This window comes from Quercus lobata, chromosome 12, assembly GCF_001633185.2.
Source record: "Quercus lobata isolate SW786 chromosome 12, ValleyOak3.0 Primary Assembly, whole genome shotgun sequence".
In the NCBI taxonomy this organism is placed as follows: domain Eukaryota; kingdom Viridiplantae; phylum Streptophyta; class Magnoliopsida; order Fagales; family Fagaceae; genus Quercus; species Quercus lobata.
Window position 1 is genome coordinate 42,376,127 of NC_044915.1, and position 25,038 is coordinate 42,401,164.

At 35.0% G+C, this 25,038-nt stretch overlaps 2 protein-coding genes across 5 annotated transcripts; both read right to left on the bottom strand.

The window, feature by feature from the left end:
* Window positions 1-4,859: 4,859 nt before the first annotated feature.
* LOC115971334 (calcium-transporting ATPase 12, plasma membrane-type) lies at window positions 4,860-11,403 on the bottom strand. The gene has a single exon (XM_031091195.1). The coding sequence runs from the start codon at window positions 10,863-10,865 to the stop codon at window positions 7,599-7,601; it is 3,267 nt and encodes a 1,088-aa protein (XP_030947055.1). The 5' UTR covers window positions 10,866-11,403; the 3' UTR covers window positions 4,860-7,598.
* Window positions 11,404-15,094: 3,691 nt separating this feature from the next.
* Window positions 15,095-22,811, bottom strand: LOC115971822. Of its 4 annotated transcripts, none has more exons than XM_031091886.1 (2): window positions 22,059-22,806; window positions 15,095-15,525 (listed from the first exon to the last, which is right to left on the bottom strand). In XM_031091886.1, exons 1-2 carry the CDS (start codon window positions 22,660-22,662, stop codon window positions 15,521-15,523), a joined length of 609 nt encoding a protein of 202 aa, XP_030947746.1. In that variant the 5' UTR covers window positions 22,663-22,806; the 3' UTR covers window positions 15,095-15,520. The 4 variants fall into 4 exon arrangements, with proteins under 4 accessions (XP_030947746.1, XP_030947742.1, XP_030947743.1 ...); XM_031091882.1 differs by lacking the exon at window positions 15,095-15,525 and adding an exon at window positions 19,220-19,612 and having other exon boundaries at window positions 22,059-22,811; XM_031091883.1 differs by lacking the exon at window positions 15,095-15,525 and adding an exon at window positions 19,497-19,617 and having other exon boundaries at window positions 22,059-22,807.
* Between the last annotated feature and the right edge of the window lie 2,227 nt (window positions 22,812-25,038).

Genomic DNA, 25,038 nt, shown 5'->3' on the forward strand with positions numbered 1-25,038 from the left:
GATTCCACCTACTCAAAAAGATTCGAATCTTTCAAGAATCTTAGCGATCGTTCAGGATCGGTAGGATCATACGATTTTGACGATCCTAAACAATTTTGATTTCTTATAATCTTATTTAACTTGATAGAAGGCTTAGTTGGACCCAAATGAAAAATAAAATCTCAATTAGACCAAGTTTTTCCACTCCAATATAGAAAGAGTGTTAGTTGGACCCAAATAAAAAATATCCCAATAGAGTGTCACATTTTGAGGTTTTTTGTCTCTTTAAATAATACTTACAAATTGATGTATTGATGTATGGTAATTATATTAATGAATGTATAATTTATGTGATTATTTAACATACTAATGTGTATTTTTTGTTTTTTTTCTTAAATAATGTATGATCTTACAATCCACGATCCAATCCTACGATCCATGATCCCATCTACCTCCCACGATCTTACGTAGAATCCCGATTCTGACAACGTTGCCTCCAGGAAGAGGGGATCAAAAAATCTGTAGAGAAAACACTGTAGCAAGAAGAACTAAAATTGTATCCAAGTTTAAAAGAAATAGACATAAGGACCACTCTCCTCAGATTTTGCCAAGGGAGGTTTTCTTTGCACAGAGCTTGTTTTTCTTTACTTTCTTATTATCTTTGATTCACTATGCGTGTTGTTTAATCTATTGAAGCCTAGTTTTTAAGTCTATTCTCTACAAATTCATTGTATTGGGTTTTTTGGGCCTTAATCCATTCATCTTTTGGGCTTAGGAACCAAAACCTGCCCTTACAAGAATACTTCACTGACTACTTGATTCCATAGTACTTCACTAAATGTTTGATCATGTTGTTCTAAGTTCTAACTCATACTATGATTTGCCTTCATCATTTATGGGCAAAACAAGAACCTTGGTTAGATTTCCTTTATGAGATATTTACTAATTTCTCTTTGAGATTTCAATAGTATTGCATAATAATAACACCAACAACGTACGTTAGCATGGAAAATAGGGGAAAATGGGCTTTTGCCCTTATTTTTTAAAATATCTAGCAAATTGTCTCTATTTTGAAACTTTTCAGCATCGTGTCTCTGTTTTGAAACTCGATTTTATAAAAATGGAGTTTTAATATAACTCGATTTTATGATTATTGAGTTTTAGGTAAGTTTTTCCCTGGAACTCGATTTCAGTAAAATCGAGTTTTAGCTAGCTTTTTAAATTGGGATAAGCCACGGATGCTCCTTCAGTGTTGCAAAAACTTACCTAGAACTTGATAATTATAAAATCGAGTTTTATGGGAAATTCGATTTTCTAAAAATTGAATTTCAAAACAGAGACATGATGCTTAATAATTTCAAAACAGGAACATTATGTTGGATATTTTAAAAAATAAGGGCAAAAGCCCATTTTCCCCTAGAAAATAATAGTTGTCAATTTCATTTAGTTTAGTTGAAATATTTTGTTTTAGTTTTATTGTGCGTGTATCCGCACATGTGTTTTGTATCTTACTCGAATTACAACCTATCCTATCTCTCACATAAAAAGAAAAAAAAGAAAGAAAAAAAAAGAGAGGATCTTTTACTCATAAAATAATTAATTGGAAATAAATATTTTGCATTCAAAGAAATATCCAACAATTGAAGTTTGGTACTATCTTATACACCATACTTCAAGTTTGGTGATACTATCTTTTATTTAATAAAGATGTCAAAATGTTTATCATTTTATTTTTTAATGGATATTTTATGACTTATAAAACTATACGTTTTTCATATTAGACTGATGAAGAATTTTTTTTTTAAAGAGTGAAATGTCTCAGAAACTTTTTTTTTTTTTTTTTTTTTTTTAAGAAGAACCGTTCAAGAAACTTAAAGCTAAAAAAAAAAAAAGAAAAAAAAAAGTGGTCTTGAGAAACATCCATTGATGCCTATATAAGGCGAATTTAATTGAACAATTTCCCTAAAAAAAAGTGAAAAGAAAATTCACAAAGAGAAAGTTATCAGAAAATTCAAGCAAAAAAGAAAGTTCTCAGAAAAGAAAAAACTAAAAATGGCGGGCCCCCCAGGCCCTTGTCAAGTGATGCCAAGATTCCCAACTGCTCCACTTCGAAATAAACTTTTTGTAATGCAAGGAACGCTACTGTGCTTTAGAGTCTGATGCATTGCAGTTGCAGAAGAACAACAAATTTTGATCTTGGTGAGTTTTCCTTCTCAGCTAGCCTTCACTTTTCGCGTATTCTTGTTTTTGTTTTTGTTTTTTCTTCTTCTATTATGGTTATAAACTGGGTATTTGTAAACTTTTCACTCACTTTTCCATACATATTAATTGAAAGCTATGGTGAAACCGATGAAAAATGGCCTTATCTTTAATGGGTTTCTTTGTTTACAAAAGAAAGAGCAACCCCAATTGAAAAGGGGATTGCTTTTGCTTTTGCTTTAATTTGCATATGCTCACTGTCTACAGATTGTGGTGATTACTGATTCAGATGTGTTTTATTGGGTTTTCTTAGAATCTAGTTGACAAAAATATGGCATGGAATGGAAAAAGAATCCTCTTTTTGAATAAAAAGTGAAGATGGGAAAACCCTTTTGCTTCCAATTCTATTTCCAAAGATGTTATCTTGGGTTTTGTATTGTTGATTGGATTCTTATTAGTAATTAGTCTGGATAAGTGTCGATTGTGAAAAATCAATAAATATTTAAAAGGCAAACTAAGCAAGTTTGTTCTTTCAACTTGGATGATTAATACAGTTCTTTTATATATTTTGGTTTTTAGCTTTGTTTAGGATTAGTTTCGAGCTGTTGCTGGGTTTTCTTTACATGCTAATGAAGGAATTTCTTTTTTGGCTAAATCTCTCACAAGTTTTTATGAATCTTAATTAGATTATAGGCAATTGCCCATGTTTGATGTTGCAAGATTGGATTTGGATTGGAATTTCAGTATTTAAAGCTCTGGCTTTTTCTCTGAAACTACTATCTTGAAAATTCAAATCAAATCCAAATTCATTGGCATGTAAAGCAACCAAATATGATCTTGGAACTACAGATTCCCTTTCCATGCATCCAAATAAAGTCTTACGATTGTTCTTAATGGCATTTGCTTGCATTTGTTTGGATTTATCCTTTACAACGAAAACATGGTTGCAGGTAAACAGGAACTACGGGAAAATACTCATTGCTCATGTTGATATTTGGCCAATGTGAGTCCTTCCACTTTCTATATAACCTATTTCGTGAATGCTAATACGCTTTAGGAGTGATTGCAAACAACAAGAATTTTATATGTTCATGAAGTTTCCAATTATGCTTGGTTTGCATTGTCCATGATCTTTCTTTGTCTCCCTGTCAAAGATAAGTGCTAGTTTGTACACAAATTGGATCAATTTTTTTCTATTAGTAAGTTACACTTGCATCTAGTGAGTCTTGAACCCATGACTTCACCCTCCACCTTGCTCTTACAAGGGAAAGAGGTAACATTTGAGTTAGAACTCATTAATTATTTTTGCCTTTAGCGTATTGAAAATTTTGTTTTGCATGGTTGACTATCCCTCTCAATGTTGCTGGGAGATTTAACCATCATCTTGGCCCCTCCCAATCAAATGATCATGCTCAATCTAACTTCTGTTTTGTAGATTTGAGTTCTTTTTACAAATTTGAAGAAAAATTCTAAGGGTTCAAATGGTTTTATAAGTCCATTTGATGGAATTTTTGATGTCCTTGATTTGTTGGGGTCATAAGGTTAACAATGTGCTTGGAGAAAGTTTACACATGTAACCAAGAAAATATTTACTTATTAAGAAGAAGAAAATGCAAAAGTTTCTAGGGTTAATCTACCTTTTTGATTGAAAGCTCTAATTTGTGTGAAAACACAAGAGCTGTTTAAACCCCCAAATTAAAATTACGGCTCGGTTGATTTTACTCTAACTTAAACTAAGTGCGGAATAAAGTAAATGCGAGCGAACAAACAATAAACTACCCTAAGCCATATTCATCAAACAATAAAAGTAAAACACAAGAGTAAGGGAAGAAGAATGCAACCACAAAATAACATTAAGACGTGTTATCGAAGAGGAAACCGAAGAACTTAGCGAAAAAACCTTTCCGCCGCCCTTCAAGCAGTAAATCAATCCACTAGAGAATAAAGTTGGAGTACACAAATAACAAAAGACCTTCCAAGTCTAGTCTACCCAATGTACTTAAGCCCTTCAAGCTCCTGCTACCAACTAACTTAATGAAGCCTTGTCTTCTCTAGCTCTCCGAATCCCATAATACGCTCGATTGCATCCACCAAGCCTCACCGGCTTCTATTGGCAAATTCCCAAAACTTCCCAAACTCCAAAACATTCTCTACACTTTGAAAATGTGTGAATTGTGTTTGGGTACAAATCTCCTCTCAAGGTATGATAATGGGAGAGGGAAGGAGAAGAGGCTAGAATGATTTTTCACTAAAGATGAGTAGCTCTCTCTCTCAAAAAGATGGGTGTGTGTTGTAGAAAACTTATTTAGGGTTTTTCTCTCTGAATGGCCTCCTTATACTTTTGTGGGTAATGAGGGTATATATAGTATGGGTAAAGGGTAAGAAAGTTATACTTAAAAATCCTTCAGGTAGAGAGTTTCGCAGGTATCTCGCGGGAAGGCCTTACCCGTGAAACACTCGTGAAAACGACAGCCTGTCATGACTCTTCAACTTCTAGCATGTGCTTCTCACGTGGCTCTTTCGCGAGTTAGCTTCTCGCGAGCTTCTCACAAAATCTACTTTTAATTCATGCTCGATTCTTCACCAACTTAATACTAAACCCAATACAACAAAATCCCACAAAATACAAGGAACAAAATTAAAGCAATTACAACACTTTTTGTCATGGAATAAAGCCAACATAAAACATAGTTGTAAATCACAACTTTATATTGATATATGGCAAAATTGAAAAATTACAGTTCATGGGCAGGATTCATATTGTTGATAAGATCCATTTTTGAAAAAGAAATTGTAACTACACGTGCATAGCAACCTTATGAAACTGAATCCAACACTGGATTTGAGTCTGAAAACTGAATTGTTTTGACAAGAAATTCCATTTCTTCTTTCCAAGTTTTTCCCCATATGAGAGCTGAACATCTAAAACCAGAACAATGCTAAGGAGCATAAACTATGCTTGCTTATGAGCCCAGTGATGGATCCTACATAATGATTAACCAAGAGAATAATACGCCACTTAACGGCGTTATACCATTTGGTCAGCTACACAAATCCTTTAATTGTCAATTTCATCTTTATCAGTGGTTCATTAAACATGACGTGTTAATTTATCTATCATCCTAGAGCCTTTTCAAGTGGTAAGTTATTCAAACATATATTCTGTCACCAAGATTTATGCTGGTTGTCAACCTAGGGCATGGGCCAGTTGTGTAAAAAGATTAGGACATTAAGCATATATGTGGGCTAGTAGCTTTCTTCATGTGGCTCAGAAGCGATGGTATCACAGTTTCTTTAATTTTTTTTAAATTTATCTTGGTAATGAAAAAACTGAGTAATATAATTAAAATTAAATGTGAAGTGCATGAGAGCCATTATATATATATATATGCCCACTAACCTTGCTAGGATAGTATAAGTTACACCTATAGACCTACAGTATAAAAGTACAAGGCAGTGTGGTACTCAATAGTATGGGCCTACTTGATATATTTCAACAATCGACTTGAACTTAAGATGGGTTAAGAGATACCGAGTTTGGATATATAATTGTGAAAGCAGGCTAGTGGAAGTGATTTAGTAAAATGTTGGTGAGCTGATCAAGAGAAGCAATTGAGTGAATCTGTAGAGTGTCCAAAGGATATAATGATAGACAAAATGATAGGTCATTATTGTTGTACAACAAAACTCCAGATTCAAACCAATGACAATAAAGACATAGATAAATCAACAAGCATACACACAAAAAGTACAAGAATTTATGTGGTTCGGCATATTGCCTACATCCACAAGGGGGTGACAAGGAGAAAATTCCGCTAAGATATTAGGGAGCTATAATAGTGGTACAAAGACTCTCTCAATAAACTTGAAGCTTAGATACACTCAAAGATCTTTCTTACACATAACAAATACTAGAGAAACACTATTTTGTGCCATGATACAGCACTCTTTCACACAAAACAAACATGACAAGTGGATTGATTTATGTCATGACTTTCACTCACACTTCTTAGAACAATGAGAGGTTGAATATGATATGGACTACTTTTGCAACTTGAATTTAATTGTAATTTGACTGACTTGATGGTAATTCAAGCCACACCCATTGGCAATTCTCAATATGTTTAGTTTGGTTATGATAGATATCATTATGGACTATCGAAATAGCACTTCGGTTGTCACGGTCCAACAACCATTGCAACCAAAGAAGCTCATAACGAGTATCATGCAGGGCACAATATGTTATGAACCTAAATAAGGGAAATGGGATATTTGGGTGGCTAATTCGAGGTAGCCAGGCCTACTTGAGAAAGAGAGAGAAAAGAGAGATTCAAGAGACTAAAATGTGCTTAACATTTCATGATGCCTAATTACAATGAATGGAAGCCTTTTATACTAAGGCCTAGACGAGTACAAAGGCCAAGATTGGCCTAACAACCTCTCTAACTAACTGGCCATTTGGCACTAACTAACTAACAACCTTCTAATTACGTACATGCTTAATTATTTTAACACACACGAATAATTGACTGAGCACATGCTCACATTAGAAGGCTAAGGTTAAACAATAATAAGTAAGGCCATATACCCAGTCAGCATTAGGATAAGAACAAAGTAGAAGACATGATTGTGAAGAGAAGTATAAACTGTGTTGTAATTTGGGGCTAGCAGAAGTGCTTCATATGAACAAGAAAATAAAACATTCACATAAGACAACAATATTTAACGTAGTTCAGCCAACTCTAAGCCTACATACATGGGCAATGCCAACCAAAATCCATTATCAACAATATGGAGTGCAACCTCTCTCAATCAAACCTCATATACTTACATAAAAAACACTCACAAATGTCACAAACTCACAATTTTGAAGCCCCAATACACCCAGTAAATCTCAAACAAAAATAGACAAACACTCAAACTACTCTCCAAAGAAACTCACTCCATGTTCTTTTAGGCGTCTTCTCCTCTCTCCCTTTGGGAGGACCTTTGGGCAAAAACCACCAAACCCTTTACAACAATTCTCAATTATAAGGCTCCAATTTTATTTATTGATGGATAAAGAATGCTGACTGTTTCTTCAATATGGAATACTTTTGTCTTCCACACCAAGGAAAAACCTTTCCTTCCACACCAAGGAAACCCAATAATGAAACCAAATCCAAATGGAAATTGGAGACAATTTCTAACACTATAGGACATGGGGCCCTTAATGTCGTGAAGAATGCAAAGGACTGTTTCGATGTGAGTGATGAATGCGAAGTATTGTTGTGATGTGAGTGCAGAGCTACTGCAATGTGAGTGAAATGAGGAGCTGTCATGAACTTACTGCAAAGCGAGCTTGGGCTTGATGAGTAAGATTTATAAAATAACAATTTTCAGTAGAGCCACTTAAAGGAGCAACTTTTCCCATGTTTTACTCAAGGCCTTAACGTTCTCCTACAACCAATTCTAAACCTAGAGGAAGATGCTTGCATTTGATAGATCAACCCCATAGTCCTCATAAATACCACTTTTGGTCTTTTGAAGTAATTAAGGAATGGTTTATCTGAGACAGGTATAAACTTTACAATCCAACCAATTGGCCATGATACAGCTGCAATCGCAATGCAAACGCCCCACTGTAACCCATTCAATTTCTCTGTATTTGCAAACTTCTTTAGAAATTCTACCATCACAATTTGAAGAATAATTGTTATCCCCACAATTCCGAGAAAAAGTTGGTTCTTGTGAATTCCTTTGAAAACATTCTTCTTCTCCATGCTTCTTGAATTGAACTCATTAAAAACTTGGCAGAGAACAAAAGTGTTGAAAATAATTGTATTGTTTACCTCTTTTGTAGTATTGAAGATAGACTCACCCTTGAACTGTAAAGTCAAGAGGACTGATATCTGGAATAAGGCTTGAGCTAAGAGATTCCTCCACATAATATTTGTTATTAAAGGCTCTGTCCGACCCACGGGCGACTTGTGCATTAGTTCATCAGTAGGACGCTCTGTAGCAAGGGCCAGAGCTCCCAGTGTATCCATGATGAGATTTACCCATAACAACTGGACTGTTGTTAGGGGAACCTCTCCAGCAGAAACTGCTGCAATAAAGTTGATTACAAGAGCTGCAACATTCACAGTTAATTGAAATTGGATAAATTTCTGGATATTATTATAAACACATCGTCCCCATCTTAAAACCGTGGCCACTGAGGTGAAGTTATCATCCAAGATTACAATATCTGAGCTCTCCTTAGCTACTTCAGTTCCTTGAATGCCCATGGAGAGTCCTATGTCAGCTTCTTTTAAAGCAGGCGCATCATTTGTGCCATCTCCAGTGACCGCAACCACATGGCCTTTTTGTTTCAAGCATTGTACCATTAGAAGCTTGTCAAATGGGGATGACCTTGCCATGACACAGATCTTCTCAACTTTCTCCATTCTTTCTTCGTCCGTGTAGTTTCGAAACTCCACGCCTTCTACCACTTCACCATTTAATTGATGACTCTGCTTTAGTATTCCACATTCTGTAGCTATAGCTTTTGCTGTGAAAACATTGTCTCCAGTGATCATTTTGATCTCCACTCCAGCAACTCTGCAAGCTTCCACGGCTTCCTTGACACCCGGTCGGCATGGATCCTTGAGACCAACTATCCCTAGCAAGGTTAAGCCATTTTCTTTTAGTCTTTGGCTCGTCCTCTCGTCATCATGGCATCCCATTTCTTTTTCTGATATTTGCTTATAAGCGAAAGCAATGCATCGAAGGCTACTAGCTGCCATGCCCTGGATTATTTTCTCAAACTTATTTCTAGCTTCATCTAGGGACTTTGTATTCCCACTACTTTCATAGAAACTTGAACACATTGCTAGGATTAACTCTGCAGCACCTTTCCAGTGCACATGGATGGTGTTATCAACCTTATTCTTTATTGCAACCCCACTTCTTTTCTTCGTGGAGTTGAAGGTTTCAACATGGAGAACTGTATAATCTTGCTTTAACTTTTCCACGTCCATACCCAATCCCAAAACAGCCCAAGATAGAATTGCTTTTTCAGTTGGACTACCAAAAATTTCTGGTTCAGATCCAGATTCAGGTTTGTAGATAGTACCAGTTGTGTTTAAACCAACTCCTTGGTGGAATAGTGTAATAACGTTTGGTGCAATTACAATCAAAGAATCTTCTTCAATGGATTCTTCGCCAAGCCAAAACTTGGTCACTTTCATCTTATTCAATGTCAAGGTGCCGGTTTTATCGGTGCAGATAATTGTTGCTGATCCCATTGTTTCACACGCTGAAAGTTTCCTAACCATTGCCTGATCAACCATCATTCTCTTCATGGAGTAAGCAAGTGTGAGTGTGACAGCCAATGGCAGACCTTCAGGGATTGCCACCACCACGATAGTGACTGCAGTAGCAACAATGCGCACAACTCCATTGAATACATTATCTAAATTTGTTTTGCTACCAAGGTACTCTGTCATCCCATTTTTATCTTTTGTGTTGCCCGTAAAATAACGAATAAACATGACTACAAGGACTAGTAAAGCAACTGTAAGGCCTACCTTTCCGATAGAAGTGCTTAATTTATCAAGCCTTGCTTGTAAAGGTGTCCTTTCATTGGTGTCATGAGATATTGAGCTCATCATATTACCCCATGCAGTGTTCATCCCCACAGATGTAATGAGCATTCGACCATACCCATCTGCCACCTTTGAACCAGAGAGCAAGAACGGATTCCCAGTAGAATCTACTTCCACATGATCACTCTCTCCTGTCATGCTTGACTCATCTATCAGCAATGAGTGGCCATCTATGAACAATCCGTCAGCTGGTACTTGATCACCTGTACTTAAAAATGCGACATCTCCAACAACAATGTTAAAAATGGAGATTTCTTGGCGGCGTGTGTCTCGAAGAACATCGACTTTGATGTTGTTGGTTAGTTTTGATAACTTATGGAACTGTCTCTCCTGTCTGAAGTTACTGAAGGCAGAGACTACGATAACTAGAAATACTGCTGCAAAGATACTTCCCCCTTCATACCAGCCTTCTTGCACCCCATGTTGTTTGATGCCAAAACCAAGAGAAAGGGCAGCACAAACCAACAGGATAAGGATGATGGCGTCTTTGAAAGCATCCACCACATGAAATAGGAGCCCTTTTGGAGGCGGCTTGTGGTATGTGTTTGCACCAAACATTGCACGCCGCTGGCTGACTTCTTCATCATGGCCATGAATCCCATTCTCTAGACTTGTCTTGAGAGCAGTGGCAACACCTTCCACACTGCCAAAACTGCGAAGAGCTATTATGTCTCTCTCTTTCACAATTTCTGTGAGAGTAGTTTGATCAATGTTGGGGACAAAGGAACATGGAATAGCTATAATGTCCTTTTCCTTCACAATTTCTGTGAGAATAGTTTGATCAGTTTTGGGGACAAAGGAGCAGGGCACGTGTTCAATTTCAACATGGTTGGAGCTGCATGGTTCAATATCAAGAGTGGTGTATAAGTGAGCCTTCAAGATGCTAGAATTATTCTTGTTTCTTTTAGGCCCGATCTCTTTGGTAAGGAAGACCATGAAACGGATAGAAGAGATTGCTAAATAAGCAATGCGCCACCGCTTATGGGCTCTGGTGATGGTGGCAGTGGCTATGGTAAGCAATGTACCACAACCATGGTGCACATCATGGCTTCCTGTCATGGTTTTTGTCTTTTTGTAAAAAAGTAGAGGAATGAGTGTGTTTTTTTTTTTTTTTTGGAAGGTAATTCAATAGCTGGAGAAAGGGGAATTTAACCCAATTGAAAATACCCAATTTAGCTATAAAGCTTTAGACGAAAAAATAGCTGTTAGGAAGTTCAGAAATGGGAAAGGATATGAAATTAGACCAGAGCAGGAAACAGTAAGGAAAGAACTTCATTCTTATCACAACCTAATTGTGTTTTATAGGCATGGCTGCTGAGGCACGAAGTTACTAGGTAGCTTCCAGGGAACCTTGTGCACCACTCTCTAGTCTTTTCTTATATCATTTAGTCAATTAAGTACTGAAGTCTGCCCATTTTAGGCTATTTAGCAATGTGAAAAAAATAAATACTTTCATTTACTTGGGTCGCATGGCAACAAGATTGCAGGCTTGTCTTGAAAGTTGAAGTCATGCTAAATCATTTCCGTTAGAGCAATGATACATACAAAATTTGACAACATTTTTAACAACAATTGAGTTGACAAGCTTGTTATGGTACTCATTTAAATTTACTATTGACATCATTTTTTTTTTTTTATCTATTGCTAACAATCTATCACATTAAAAAGTGTCAAAATTTTTTTATTTTTTTTCTTTCTATTATCGACATCATGTGGAGACTTTTCTTTTTAACTTTTCTCTTTTTTTCCTTTTGGTGGTCAGAATTGATGGCTTAATAACTAGTAAAATCTCGTGGTTGAATAATAAATTTGAGTTCATTTTTTTTTTTTTTTTTGATAAGTAAAATGAGTTCGAATTGCCTTCACCAAAAAAATAAAAATCATATTAATGCCTTAAAATTTTTTTTTTGGGAGAATATTATAGAATAAAAGTTGTATACATTATAAATTCTATTGTATCTATGTTTAAAATAAAAATAAAAATGAATGTTTCAAAAAAAATAAAAATAAAAATGAATAATGGTTTTATTATTATAAATTAATAATAAGAGAGTATTTATTGTTGGAAGCGGCAAAGGAAAGGAAATGGTCCATAATCATAGGTTATTTTCTTCCATAATTTATTTCATGATCCCGAAATGTGGGAACCACAGCTGTCTCTGCTGACTTTTTTAGTTTTAGACAATGGTCCGGTACCGAAAGCATCAACACGGCCACGTACGGATCCTTTTCATAATGCAAACTTCCTTCATTGTACAGCCGACGCCGTTACCGACAAAGTTGCCATATTTGACAACTATAATTTCACACCGGTCGACTAACTAGTATAATTTTATGGGGGAAAGGTTAACAAACACCTTGCTGTACTTGTTAAAGTTTCTTTAATGTAGGTCTTATTTAATTTTTTTTTTTTAAAAAAAAAAGACTTAAAAGTAGTTTCACAGTTTATTTTAATATTTTTTTTTCCTTTATAAAGCTAACTCCACAATTTATAAAACTTGAAAAAAATAACACAAAACTACCAAAAAAAAGGACAATAAGCTGCCAAAAAAAAAAAAAAAAAGAGTTAAAAAAGTTGTTAACAGACACCGTCAGTAAAGTTGTTCCATCCCAATGTAATGTGTCTGTTAACACAATCCAAATTTTAGGGTCTGTTTGGATTAAATTTATTGTTGTTGAAATTGAAAACTGAAAATACTGTAGCAAATAATTTTTAAATATGTGAATAGTGCCGTGAAACCTGTTTATAAACAATGCTGCTACAGTGATGAACAATATGTGAACAATGATGAAACAGTATATAAACAGTAAAATTTGTCTCATAAACAGTAAATTTTGCTCCCTTAAACGCGTGAAAGCAAAAAAAAAGAAAAAAGAAAAAGGAAAACGTGAGACGCGGGATTCGGCGGAAACACCAAATCCAAACGCTCACTTAATATTAGTGAAGTTGGTCCATCCCAACGTAATTGGTTTTACCGTGTGTGTACACGCGCTTTGATTCTATACAAGAGGTTTTTCAACTATGACAGTAAAGGATCAACAAAATACATCTAACAACTCTAGGCACCCATCACTCCACATGTTTGAACGTGTCTCTGCCGCCTTTTTATCTAATTTTGGAATGCCACTCTCAAGCTTATCTTTTTTTTTTTTTAAGATAGTTTTAATTTATAACGTCCGCTTCTGATAATAACTTTTCATCATCATATCAAAATATTAATCAATTTTTTGTGTAGACAGGATTAAATCTCATATTTTTTTATTCAACCATCATAAATTTTACCAATTAATCTAACTCAAACCCGCTTATCTAATCTAAGTACATCTTAAAATATACTTTTAGTAATAATATATCAAGTTAATTCATATATATATATATATATATTTCAATTATTAGTATTGGCACTTTATCCACCTTGAACATTAGATCTATTGGTGCACGGGACGGATGTGATTTTGAAATTGAAAAGCAGCCTTTTAGGTGCACGTATGGGCAAAAATTTTATTGGTCGGCAGGCGGACAAATTAGAAAAGGAATTGTACCTAATTTTTGTTTTGTTTTTTATTTTTAACTGTGAAGGACAGAACCATAAAAAGTTATAAACTTGCTCTCGTGTGTCCCTCTAGCTGCCTTAATTGGCATCAACGGCAGACCTTAGATATACTCCTTTTATGTGTGCATATTTTTTGTCGCAACCCAGGTTCTTGTTCTAACTCTTTCTTTTCAGTTAAGTGAAATATTATAATATAATAAGACTAAAGTGACTTAATTTTCTTTCACTAAAAAAGGGGAAAATAAAATACTTAATTTTGTCATATCTCAACCAAAAAGTTAAGAAATTCATTTTTTTTCTTTTACACTAAATTTAGGAGACCAAAATGCAATGGTTCACTTCCATTTAGAGTATTTTATGATCACACAATATTCTTAATACACTTCTTTGCTTCACCCACTATGCACTTATATTATGATTTATATCCTCTTAAATCTCTGTCATTGAGAATAATCTCTTTGTCATTGAGAATAAAAGGCAAATAATTTTCTTTTAAGGTGGCTTTTTTCCCTTTTTGTTTTTTCATTCCAAGAACCTGTAACATGGATGATCCGACTAAATCCTCAGTTCTACAATTTAACTTGTGTAAGTAAATAAAAATAAGGACCTATATGTCACTTCTATTACATCTTTTTTTTGACTGAAGAAGGTAACTTCGATTACATCTTTGAATGATAGATTTTGACTAAGTCCTCAGTTACAGTATAACTCGTGCAAGGAAATAAAAACGAGGACCTACATGTCACATATTTGAATGATGGATTTTGGATATGATTTAAAGTAAATCTATGGTCTAGATTGTACCGACATTAAATTCTGTTAACTATAAAATTTTAATCACAATCAAAATTTAAAGAAATTTACTAATGTGTATTCTTAGGATATATATTAGTAAACCATTTTAGGAAATTTTTTTATGAAAAAATGAAAAAATAATTTACTATTTTGACATTTTTTTCAATTTTCCATAATTTTTTTTTTCAAAATTGATGGTTTAGACCCAATTTTAAATGAGTTAACACAATCTAAATTTTAGATTTATCTCACTTTAAATCATAGTCTTTAAATTGAAATAGAGAGAATCAAAATCCATAGATTTCAATATTTGCTTGTGTGGTTGGGCAGTCATATGGCCCAAAGTTATGAGCAGGTTTCACATTTTGCAGAGGACATTCCCCCTACCAAAGATTTAAAATCCTAAAAAAAAAAAAAAAGGGAACCTTCATATTTGAGCCGGACCATCCTAGTTGATGCAAACGATTTTACTAGATTTAAAATTAAATGCGCGTTTTAGGTGAAAGTTATGATATTATATAATACGACTTGATTTATTAATTCCAGCAGATTTAGTAATAATTAATGACTGAAAATAAAATATAATAAGAGTGATAAGAAAAACATATAAAAAAAATGCACATTGCTTACAAGCTAAAGCTACTTCACACACAAGATTTCACATTCAAGGTGAGCGTTTGGTTTCAGCTGAAACCAACGTTCACGTTTTCATTTTTGCGTTTCTGTCCCTTTTTTTTTTTTTTTTTTTTCAGTGTATAAACAGTAAATTTACTGTGCAGAGACAAAAATTATTGTTTATGTACTGTAACAATACTGTTTATGTACTGTAACAACACTGTTCATGCATTAAAAATATTAAAAATGGGTCTCACGGTACTTTTCACAAATTTAAAAATTATTTTACTACAGTGTTTTCAGTTTTCAGTTTCAACAACAATAAACTCAAGATATGCAAGAAGTTTTTATTAAAGGGATTCTTTTTAAAAGTTGTTTATTTACTTCTTTTTGGTTATCAAAGTTGTTTATTTTATGGTTTTGGTTCCATCAAAAAGAAAAAGTTGTTTATTTTACTTTTTGGCCTTTTGACCCACATGGTGAAAGTGGATAACCAGATACAAAGTAAAGTTTGCTAGTGCTATCCTATGAGTATGAATAATAATGTGAAACACTGGACTTTCCCTCTCGTTCCTTCTCAAAGTCTCTTTCTTCCTTCCCCTTTTTCTTTTCAGTATTTAATTACGACCGTTAACCAGTCCTTTCTTCCATCTCATTCATTGCCCAGGCTGTAACATTGTCAGGAATTGAATTTCCCAACCTACTTCGTAATTTACAAAGTCACATGGGTGCGTCCTTTTAACTTATGCATCATTCTGGCCCAAAATGTCAAAATCCGTGAACCACAAGTTAGAAAAGCTCATTGTCGACTGGACAAACAACATTATAATGTGCCCACTAGGTAACCAAGAAAAATACCAAGTAATTTCATTTCATGTGAACATTGACCCCGTCCAATACGTCTAAAGCTAAAAGTCCACATTATAGTAACGATCGATAGCTCGTGAGTAGAGCAGCCGTCACTGCAACTTCCTTGCACCTTCCATGGAAATTAATGTAGCTTTTCTTTAAACGGAGGTAATTCAAAATTGTGTCATGTCGACATAGGATATGGCCTTCCATGGAAATTAATGTAGCTTTTTTTTAAACGGAGGTAATTCAAAATTGTGTCATGTCGACATAGGATATGGCGTGCAATTCATGTTAGAATTTTTTTTTTTGAATTAGTAATGATTGATTGACTCACCAAGGTAATGACAACGATAATTGTGTTGGTGGTGCCTAGTGGTGAGGATCAGACAGGTTGACAAGTGACATTTTCTTGCCTATCATTCATTTATTGCTGTTGGAATGAATTGTTCCTCGAAACTCCACAGAAACTTCATGGTTGTATAACCAAGAGAAATAGATAGGTTTTTTTTTTTTTTTTTGAGATAAAAATATAGATAGGTTAAACAATGTTTTTGCGTGCAACCAATCTCCTAAGAATGTACAAAAAAATTGTACCCCTCCTCTTACATTCATGGTGAATCTCACCATAAATTTAATTAGTAAATCTCACTATGAATGAGAGAGAAAAAAACACAATTCTCTGTACTCTTGAAGAACCTAAGAATTACTCTTAACCTACTAATCCAACCAACCCACCCAACTCAGTCCAATACCTTGGGTAGGGTTAGATTTTTTATTATTTTATTTTATTTATAGTTGAGGGTGAGAGAATTTAAATCCTAAATATTTCCATTAAAAAGACTAGAAAGTGTCATTAAGCTACAATACTCTTGGTAAAATTGTTAGTTTGATGTACATGGGTTTTTTTAAATATTGATAACATAGCTAAACAAATCTTTAAAAATTTGTATCATACAAATAAATTCAGTAAGGCAACAAAATGGATGATTAATTATTTTTTATTTAAAAATAATAATATAATGTTAACAAAGCTCATTATTGAACATTTAAATTTTCAAAGCAAATATAATAGATTATTTCTATGTAAAGGTTTAAATGTAATTATCATTCAAGACGTTTTTCTTTCTCAAATCACTCCTCCAACAAACAATGGAACATGATGTTTATTTTCGATCCGCTCATATCTCTATCATTCTTATTAAACAATCACAATAAAAATTAATAATATTTTTCTCCTACTACTTTTCTATCCTACTTACCTCTTCCATCCGCCCAATTTTCTATCCATCCTATCCTATCCTACTTACCTCATCCATCCACCCACTCGTATACGTAACATTACTCATACATGTAGAACTCACATGTGTCGATCTCGAATAGCTATGCAACACTTCCTTGTGGAATCTGTGCAACACTTCCTTTATGTACACTTCTTGTGTAGAATTGGGAGCCATCACATCTATTTTGTATATTGTCATATATCTTAGGTTTATTTTTCTTTATGAAGCACGTTGAACAAGCGTGAAAACTAAACCCAAAAGACGAAAACGCAAGCTATTCTGCAAATGTGCCCCCACACCGTGAAAACTTAACCCAAAAGACGAAGACGAAGACGCAAGCTATTCTGCAAATCTGCCCCCACACCATGAAAACTTAACCCAAAAGACGAAGACGCAAGCTATTCTGCAAATCTGCCCCCACACCGCAAAACATATTGACTGACCCGTTAATTCTTGGGAGTACATATTTGTGACTAGCTATACTTACAGGATTGAAAACGCTAAACAACGTGACAAACACGTTAAGCTTCGTTTGGATTGCACTGAAAACAGGGGACATCTGCATTTGGCGTTTTTTCCCTGGGTCTCGTGCACTGTTCACGAGACCCGCAAGTACGGAATTCAAAATTTTTTTTTTTTTAAACTGAGTCTCATGGCACTATTCACACATTTAAAAATTATTTTGTTACAGAGTTTTCAATAATAAGTTTTCAGTTTTTAACAATAAGCGGTATCCAAACAGACAGGCAAATTCAAAATGGGTCTTCATTGATCAACCTAGGTGAGAATCTGAACTTAAAAATATCAATTGGTAATTGGTATCAATTACATGTTGATTCTTGCAACATGTAAAGCACAAGCTATGTAAGTCTTAACCAATCATAAGTGTAAGCAGTGTTTTAAAACCATATCAATTGGTTCAATTGAGAATCTAGTATGATTAGTAAACCTACGAAGCGGATAGTAGACACCCCAAAATCCATGAACACGTTGGGGGCAATTCTGCTTGCGTAGCCTCAATGTGTCAAGAGAGAAAAAATATATGTTTTTCATCATAAAGTTTTCTTTGATTTAGATATCTTCTTAAAGATTTTAATAGTTGTTTATTATAAAAACTAAAAATAAATATAAAGTGTGTCTAAAATAAATAAAATATATCTAGAGATACATATTAATTAATAAATTGTCGTAATCCTAATTTTTCAGGGATTGTCATGTCTAGTGTTGTGTAGTGTCCATGTCTGTATATGGTGTTATGTCATGTCTGTGTCCATGCTTCATAGCTTTAAATTGTTTTGGATTAAAGCAAACTAAATTGAGCTGAATCAACCAGCTCATTGACTCAATCAACTAAACCGACAAGTAAATATATGAAGTATGTATTTGTCTATTTCGTCAAATACTGAATCATATAACTGTATAATTCAAGTGCCCAGAGATAGCCACAATTAATCATAAAAACACCCAATTCAGGAGGTACAGCCATACAGGAATCCAATATGTCTTCACCTAACTCTAACCACCTAACGTTTCAGCTATTTGCTTATTCCTAGATTGAATATTATGCAAGCTTTATTCATTTCCAACTACTATATCACCACCACCAAAAAAAAAAAAAAAAAGAGTTAAGTTACAAACAATAATTTTCACAACTTGCTTTGTTGGCATGAATCTATTACTAATACCATTTTAATATCTATCATTAACAACTTTTCACCCCAACTGTGAAAAACATTTGTATATGTGGACTTATTGTCTCTCAAAAGATAATATGATAGTCCACAAAACTGATAAGGCTGAGAATTTAATAGAACAAAAGATGGCTATTTCAAGAAAAGTACACAGACATTTTAAATTGAATACGTAATTACGAGGAAATTTTTGGAAGTAATGACAACATAAGCCTAGGCCACTCTCTTTCTTTCTTTCACTATCAAATTGCATATACAGTTGAATTCCATTTGGGCCTCAAATATTGGGTCATATTTAAGTTCAGTAAAAGCCAGAGAAGTCAAAATGGGCTCACTGAGGTTCAGCCTAACAGAATCCAGTGCACAACCTAAATTGTGATTGTGGGTTCAAGCCTTACTAATATCCACATGTTTTATAGGGCAGATAAACAAAAAAGCCCAACATATCACCTGCTCCAACTATCTTATGAAAATAAACTAAATTTTAATTCCTAGTGTCCTTTATGTCTCAGCCTTTTTTCTTTTTTCTTTTTGAAAACCCCAAAACTACTTTTTAAAATAAACTAAATTTTATCTTTTTGTCTCACATATAGCAAAAAAGCCAGCCACCAGAATTTACAGGAATCAAATGGAAAATAATGCTTTCAACACTAATAATGCCACTTGGCCAACACAAATCTGTCTGCTCTTTCCAACAAAACCAGTAATGCTTTCAACAAAACCAAATCTGAATTACTGGGCCAATACTCTCTGAGTTTCCCAGTCAGAATACCACAGCAGACATTTAAATAAACACCTTGTTCAAGAGAGTTCATATCATTGCCCAAACATTTCAAGCCCTAAGAGCCTAATGCTAAAGGGTTCATACTGTACTTACCAAGAGAGGGGAAGGGGAGTGTTTCAGACCCACCAGACAACCCATGTTATGTTTTGCACAGAATTGGATTTGGATGTACAAATCCATCCTTGACAAGAAATATGAATATGTAACAAGTCCATCAATGTCCACCCCAAGATCCCTTCACTACCAAAAAAGATTATTAAGGGCTAAGGAGGAAGAAAACTAAAAACAAAGTCGCCACCTAAAGTGAAGCGCTCAAAAGCATGAACATGGTCAATGATGTCCATTCATAAAGCCAAAGATCTCAGCAAATATGACAATGATCTATGCCGTCCATTCATAAAGCCACATTGATCCAACATAAGTTTTATTTGATAAATAGATGATCTAACATAAAATTATCTCTCTAACTAAAAGAATATATACATAATTTCACACAAACCAAGGCATATCATATATGTATGTATAGTTACAGAAAAGCACAATATACTATAAATCATCTTTAAATAATCCAAAAAGAGCAATCAAGGAAAGCCATTTTCAAGTTCTTTCCTTTTCCTTTTGTACTTTCTAACAACCAAACAAAAGCCTAAAGGGGAAAAGGTGAGAGAGAGAGGGAGAGAAATCAATAAAAATTGGGTCATGGTAGCTCTATAGTAGTGCTGATGATGGTGGTGGTTAAGAGTTTGGAAGCATTAGTGGTAGTGATATAGTTGTGAAGGCAGCACCTGACTGTTGTCCACAAGCTATTTGCCAATGAGCTCTAGCTCAACTGCAACCTCCTCCCCTTGTAGGTGCTAGGTGGAGGGTTAGGTCGTGGGTTCAAGTCCCACTAGATGTGTGTGTAACTTAACAATTCCAAAAAAAAAAAGCTATTTAAGCTGGCAGTGTTTAAGATGATAGAGGAGGTAAGAGTGCTGATGGTCTCAATGACAACAAGCAGTAATAGTGATAACCATGTAAAGAACAACACACTCACACTTAATAGTGATTGTTAAAGGTGGCCAAACCATGCTCATGTTGGTAGTAAGGACAACAAAAAGAGGACAACCATGATTGTGACAATGTTGGTGGGAGAGGCAATTGCCAATGGCATTAGGCTTGCAATTGAAGCACCAATACTTTTAATTGGGATTGCATTTTCATGACAAAAGACTAATGAAGTTTACTAATAAGCAGTTAATTGTGGGGGGGGAAACAGTATATTTCAGATTCAAATTTTAGGGATGATGGATCCCATTTGGTCACCATGGTTGCCTTGCACATGTTCCCAATTAAGTAGTGTAAAATTGTTCTATAATTGTAATATATATCTATATCATACTTTACAGGCAGCAACTATACTTTAACCTAATCATCTGTATCTGTTTGTCATTCTCATAAGATATATAGACTATATCAAGGAACTCCAAACCGATAAAACAAATCATCTGCATCTTTTTGTCAGCAGCTTTTTCTTTTAAAATTTTAATTATTTGCTTTTATTCATCTTTTTAGACTGACATGCTTGCTACACATTCTCAAAATCCATGCTACATGAATTCTAAACTTGCAAATTACTGTGCCCAAGCTCAGCTTCTTTCTTATACTACAACATTTTTAAACACTAAAAAACCTATCGATGGTAAACGAATATATGGGAAGCAAAAACAAAAAATATAACCAAAAACAAACATACCTTTGAAATTCCAAGGGACTGAATGTTAATCTAAGGCTTTGACAGTGTTTTGATCATATCAAAGTATGGCTAAGGATTTCTAAAATTCCAAAGGGCTTAATGTTAGTACTATTTAAATTTTGGGTTTTGAAATCCTTAGTGGATATGGCCCGAATCCAAATCATTACACTTTTAAACTATTCAAACAAGATAATTTAGATTTGGTCCCTCAAATCCAAATTCACAAGCCTAAATCCTGCTATCCAAACAAACAATTATTCCTTTTCTTTCCCAAAGAAATATGTGACTTTTCTTTCCATTCAATTTGTTATAATGTACTTATTCTATTTTAGTCCATTCTTCATTTTGATAATTCAATTAAAAAAAGAAGAAGTTAAGTGACTTTTCTTTCCATTCAATTTGTTTATAAAGTACTTATTCTATTTTAGTCCATTCTTCAATTTGATAATTCGACAGTCACAATGAGGATGGGAGATTTAATCCTTGGACGTCTCTATTGGATTGGTAGTTGAGCTAGAAGTCTCTTGACCTATTTTAGTCGGTTCCATTCTTTTATGATGGATACATGATCAAATAACTCTTTCTTTATATCGGTAGGCTCCACAGCTCTAGCTCTTGAACTTCCAATCTCACCTTCCACCTTACTATTACAAGCAGGACCCTAGCTCATTCGAAAAAGATATATTTAGCATATCAAGTAACTTCAAACTAATAAAAACTAATCATCTGTATCTTATTGTTTTTCTTTTCACTTTTTGAACTTATTTGCTTATATGACTAAAATTAATCACTCTATCATGAATAGATCCAACTATACTTAAACCAATTTTCAGCAAATCAACAAAGAGCTCATCCAAATGCACATTCTCAAAATCCATACTATTTGAATTCTAACAAACACTAAGCCAAGCAAATATAGAAGCAAATAAAATTTAACCAAACATACCTTTGAAGCGATCGGATCCAAAATCGGTGTTAGAGCCAAGCAATTCGCTAGCCCTATAACAATTCGTTTCGCCGAATTCACAATCTCCCAAATCCAGACCAATCGAATTAATCCACGTACACCTCTCCGGCACCGAGGCCCAACCAATCAACCTCATGGCAACCTTCGGATTCACGCGCGTCGCAATCCACGCGTCCCGAAACGGCGTCGCGCACTTCTCCGCAGCAAACGCGACGCACTTCTCTTTCGCCGTAACAAAGCAAGCTTCCATTTCGCGCGCCTCGCACTGCTCTCGCGCTTTCAAGTCGGTTTGTTTCGGACCAATGAGGGATCGCCACCAGGGAGGCTTACATCTGTTGGAGGCGGTGAGCGCGCACCCGATTCTAGCTCCGGTGATGCACTGGTCGAGAATTTGGGACTCGGAGGATTTGAGAGCGGAGAACCAGGTTTGGAGGTCTCGGAATGCGAGTACATATGGGCCTGATGATGGGCTGGGCCGGCGAATGGGCCCACGGAGCAAGGGGATGGGGTGGTCGAAGTTGATGACAGTTGTGGCGGCTGAGTATTCGTCTAGATTTTGCGGTTGTGGTTTTGGAGATTCCATTTTTCTTTTTGTTTTGCTTCAATGCTAAGCTAAAGCTGACGAGAGTGCTTTCGTTGAGATTGCGTGACGCGTTGTGATGCTTCACTGAGATTTTTGTTTTAGCTATTAACGGTTTAATGCTTTTTTGAAAGAAAATACCGAAAGGGCACTCGCCTTTTTTGACGGAAATTAAGTAGGGTGCATCCCGCGTGGAGTTTGCTGGTATTATATTTTTGGGAAAAATGGCTATTTTACTTTTATTTTCAAACTATTTAGCCAAACGGACATTTTTAAAAAAAATATTTAGCAAGATATATATATATATATATATATATTTTTTTTTTTACATGGAACTCAACATTATCCAAGCAGTCCTTTTATTTTCAAACTATTTGGCAAATGTCCAATGGTGAAGTTCTATATATATTTTGTCACTTAATTTTGTTTTTGAAAATTTTACATAGGACTATTTTGCTAAATGCTTAAAAAATAAATGGTATTTTTTAACCCAATTACACTTGAGTCTTTTAACTATTGAAAAACATAATTATCCCCCCAGTTTTAAAAATGCGTTAGAGCATCCGTAGCAGATAGTGTAAATATTATGTCATTTTACCACATCAAATGCCTACTTTATTATTTTACCACATTATTATACAACATTTCATTTATCAGATGTTTTATAATCCAATTCTATACATTAAAATAATATTTACTACACATTAAAATAATATATTATTCACTCCCAAAAAAAAAAAAAACAACAGCAACAGCAACAACAACCCACACCGCAGATCAACTGCCACAGCCCACAACCACCGACCACCCCACAGATCAACCTCCGACCACCAATATCAGCCACTGTTACCAAAAAAAAAAAAAAAAACAAAACAAACAAAACTCAGACAAACACCAAAATCAGCCAACCGATCAACCCAAACTCAAACACCAATGTGGATGATCGGAGTGGACAGCGATGACGATATGGATGATCGGAGTGGCCTAGCCCATGCCGCTTGCGCGTCTGACGGCGATGACGATGGCGATGATCCGATCGGAGTGGCGATGTGGATGATCGGAGTGGCCTCGCCCATTTAGCTTGCGCCTCCGACGGCGATGACGATGGCGATGATCCGATCGGAGTGGCCTCGCCCATGCCGTTCGCGCCTCCGACGGTGATGACGACGACGGAGTGGCCTCGCCCATGAAGCTGATCTGCTTCTCCTTGGATCCGATCAGAGTGTCATTTGTTCTTCTCTGTTGAGCTGTTGAGGGAAGCTTGGGTCTGATGGGAGAAGAGAGAGAGAAGAAATCAAGAGCTCAGACAGGAAGTGAGAGGAGAGAGAAGCAAATATAAAACATTATTCAGTTATACCACATCTGTCCGTACCGTTGCAAATTTGCAATGGTACGGACATAAGTGGTATAATTTTGGCACATATACCATGTCTGATGGGAGCTGATTTTTGTGTTTGGTGTGGGATATGTGCTAAATTTTTAGCATTTAGCACGTATCCCACATCTACTGTGGGTGCTCTTACACATAACCCCCTGATGCTTGCTTTGTTGTTAACTTTAACAAAATTTAACATTGAAAAATCAATTTATCCCTCAACTGTTTATTTTGGAGAGTAGCAAATTGTTCTTTCAATGTTAATTTCTATCGAACTTAACACTGAAATAGACAGTAGGGGATATTGAAACAATGTTATAACTCAAGGGGGTTAATTGTGTGTTTTAATAGTTTAAGGGATTAAATGTGATCGAAGTGATAGTTTAAGGTGAAAATGTGTAATTTGCCTTATTTTTTATTTAGCCTATAAATTAGATTTTTGCCTTTAAAATCATTGAGGTTTCAAAATTTTCATTTTAGTCATTCACATTTAATTTCTTTTTCATTGTTCTTATTATCCATCTTCATTAGTAATTTGACCGTACAGATGATTAATGTTTAGTTATCAAAAGTTTAAGACATGTTACTCATATTTTGCTATCATCACCAAAAGCCACGTCTTGGTTTTTTGAACATGGTGATGATGTTGATGATTACTGATAGAGACATGGCTTATAGCAACCTTTAACAAAATATGGGTGACATGTCTTAATGCCTAAACACTTATCTAACAAATGATGGTTAGACTCCTAACAAAGATGAACGCCATAGTTACCATAAAAATTATATCAAACATGAAATGTCAGAATAGGAAATTTGAAACCTCGAAAACTAAAATAGAAACTGTAGGGTCTCAATTTGGGGCCCAAGTCCAACAAGTATGTGGTCTTGGTCCAAAGGGCCCAGAAACAATGAATTTGTAGAGAGTGGGCTACAAAACTGGGCCTTAGCGAAGTGGACAGGGGTTAAGGTTGGGCTACATAACAATTGGACACAAGAAAATC

Coding starts and splice junctions, on each gene's coding strand:
- LOC115971334 (XM_031091195.1), bottom strand. CDS start 10,865: ATGACAGGAAGCCATGATGTGCACCATGGTTGTGGTACATTGCTTACC.
- LOC115971822 (XM_031091882.1), bottom strand. CDS start 22,662: ATGGAATCTCCAAAACCACAACCGCAAAATCTAGACGAATACTCAGCC. Junction 19,613..22,058: donor TGGATCCGATCGCTTCAAAG/GTATGTTTGGTT, acceptor TTGGTAGTGAAG/GGATCTTGGGGTGGACATTG.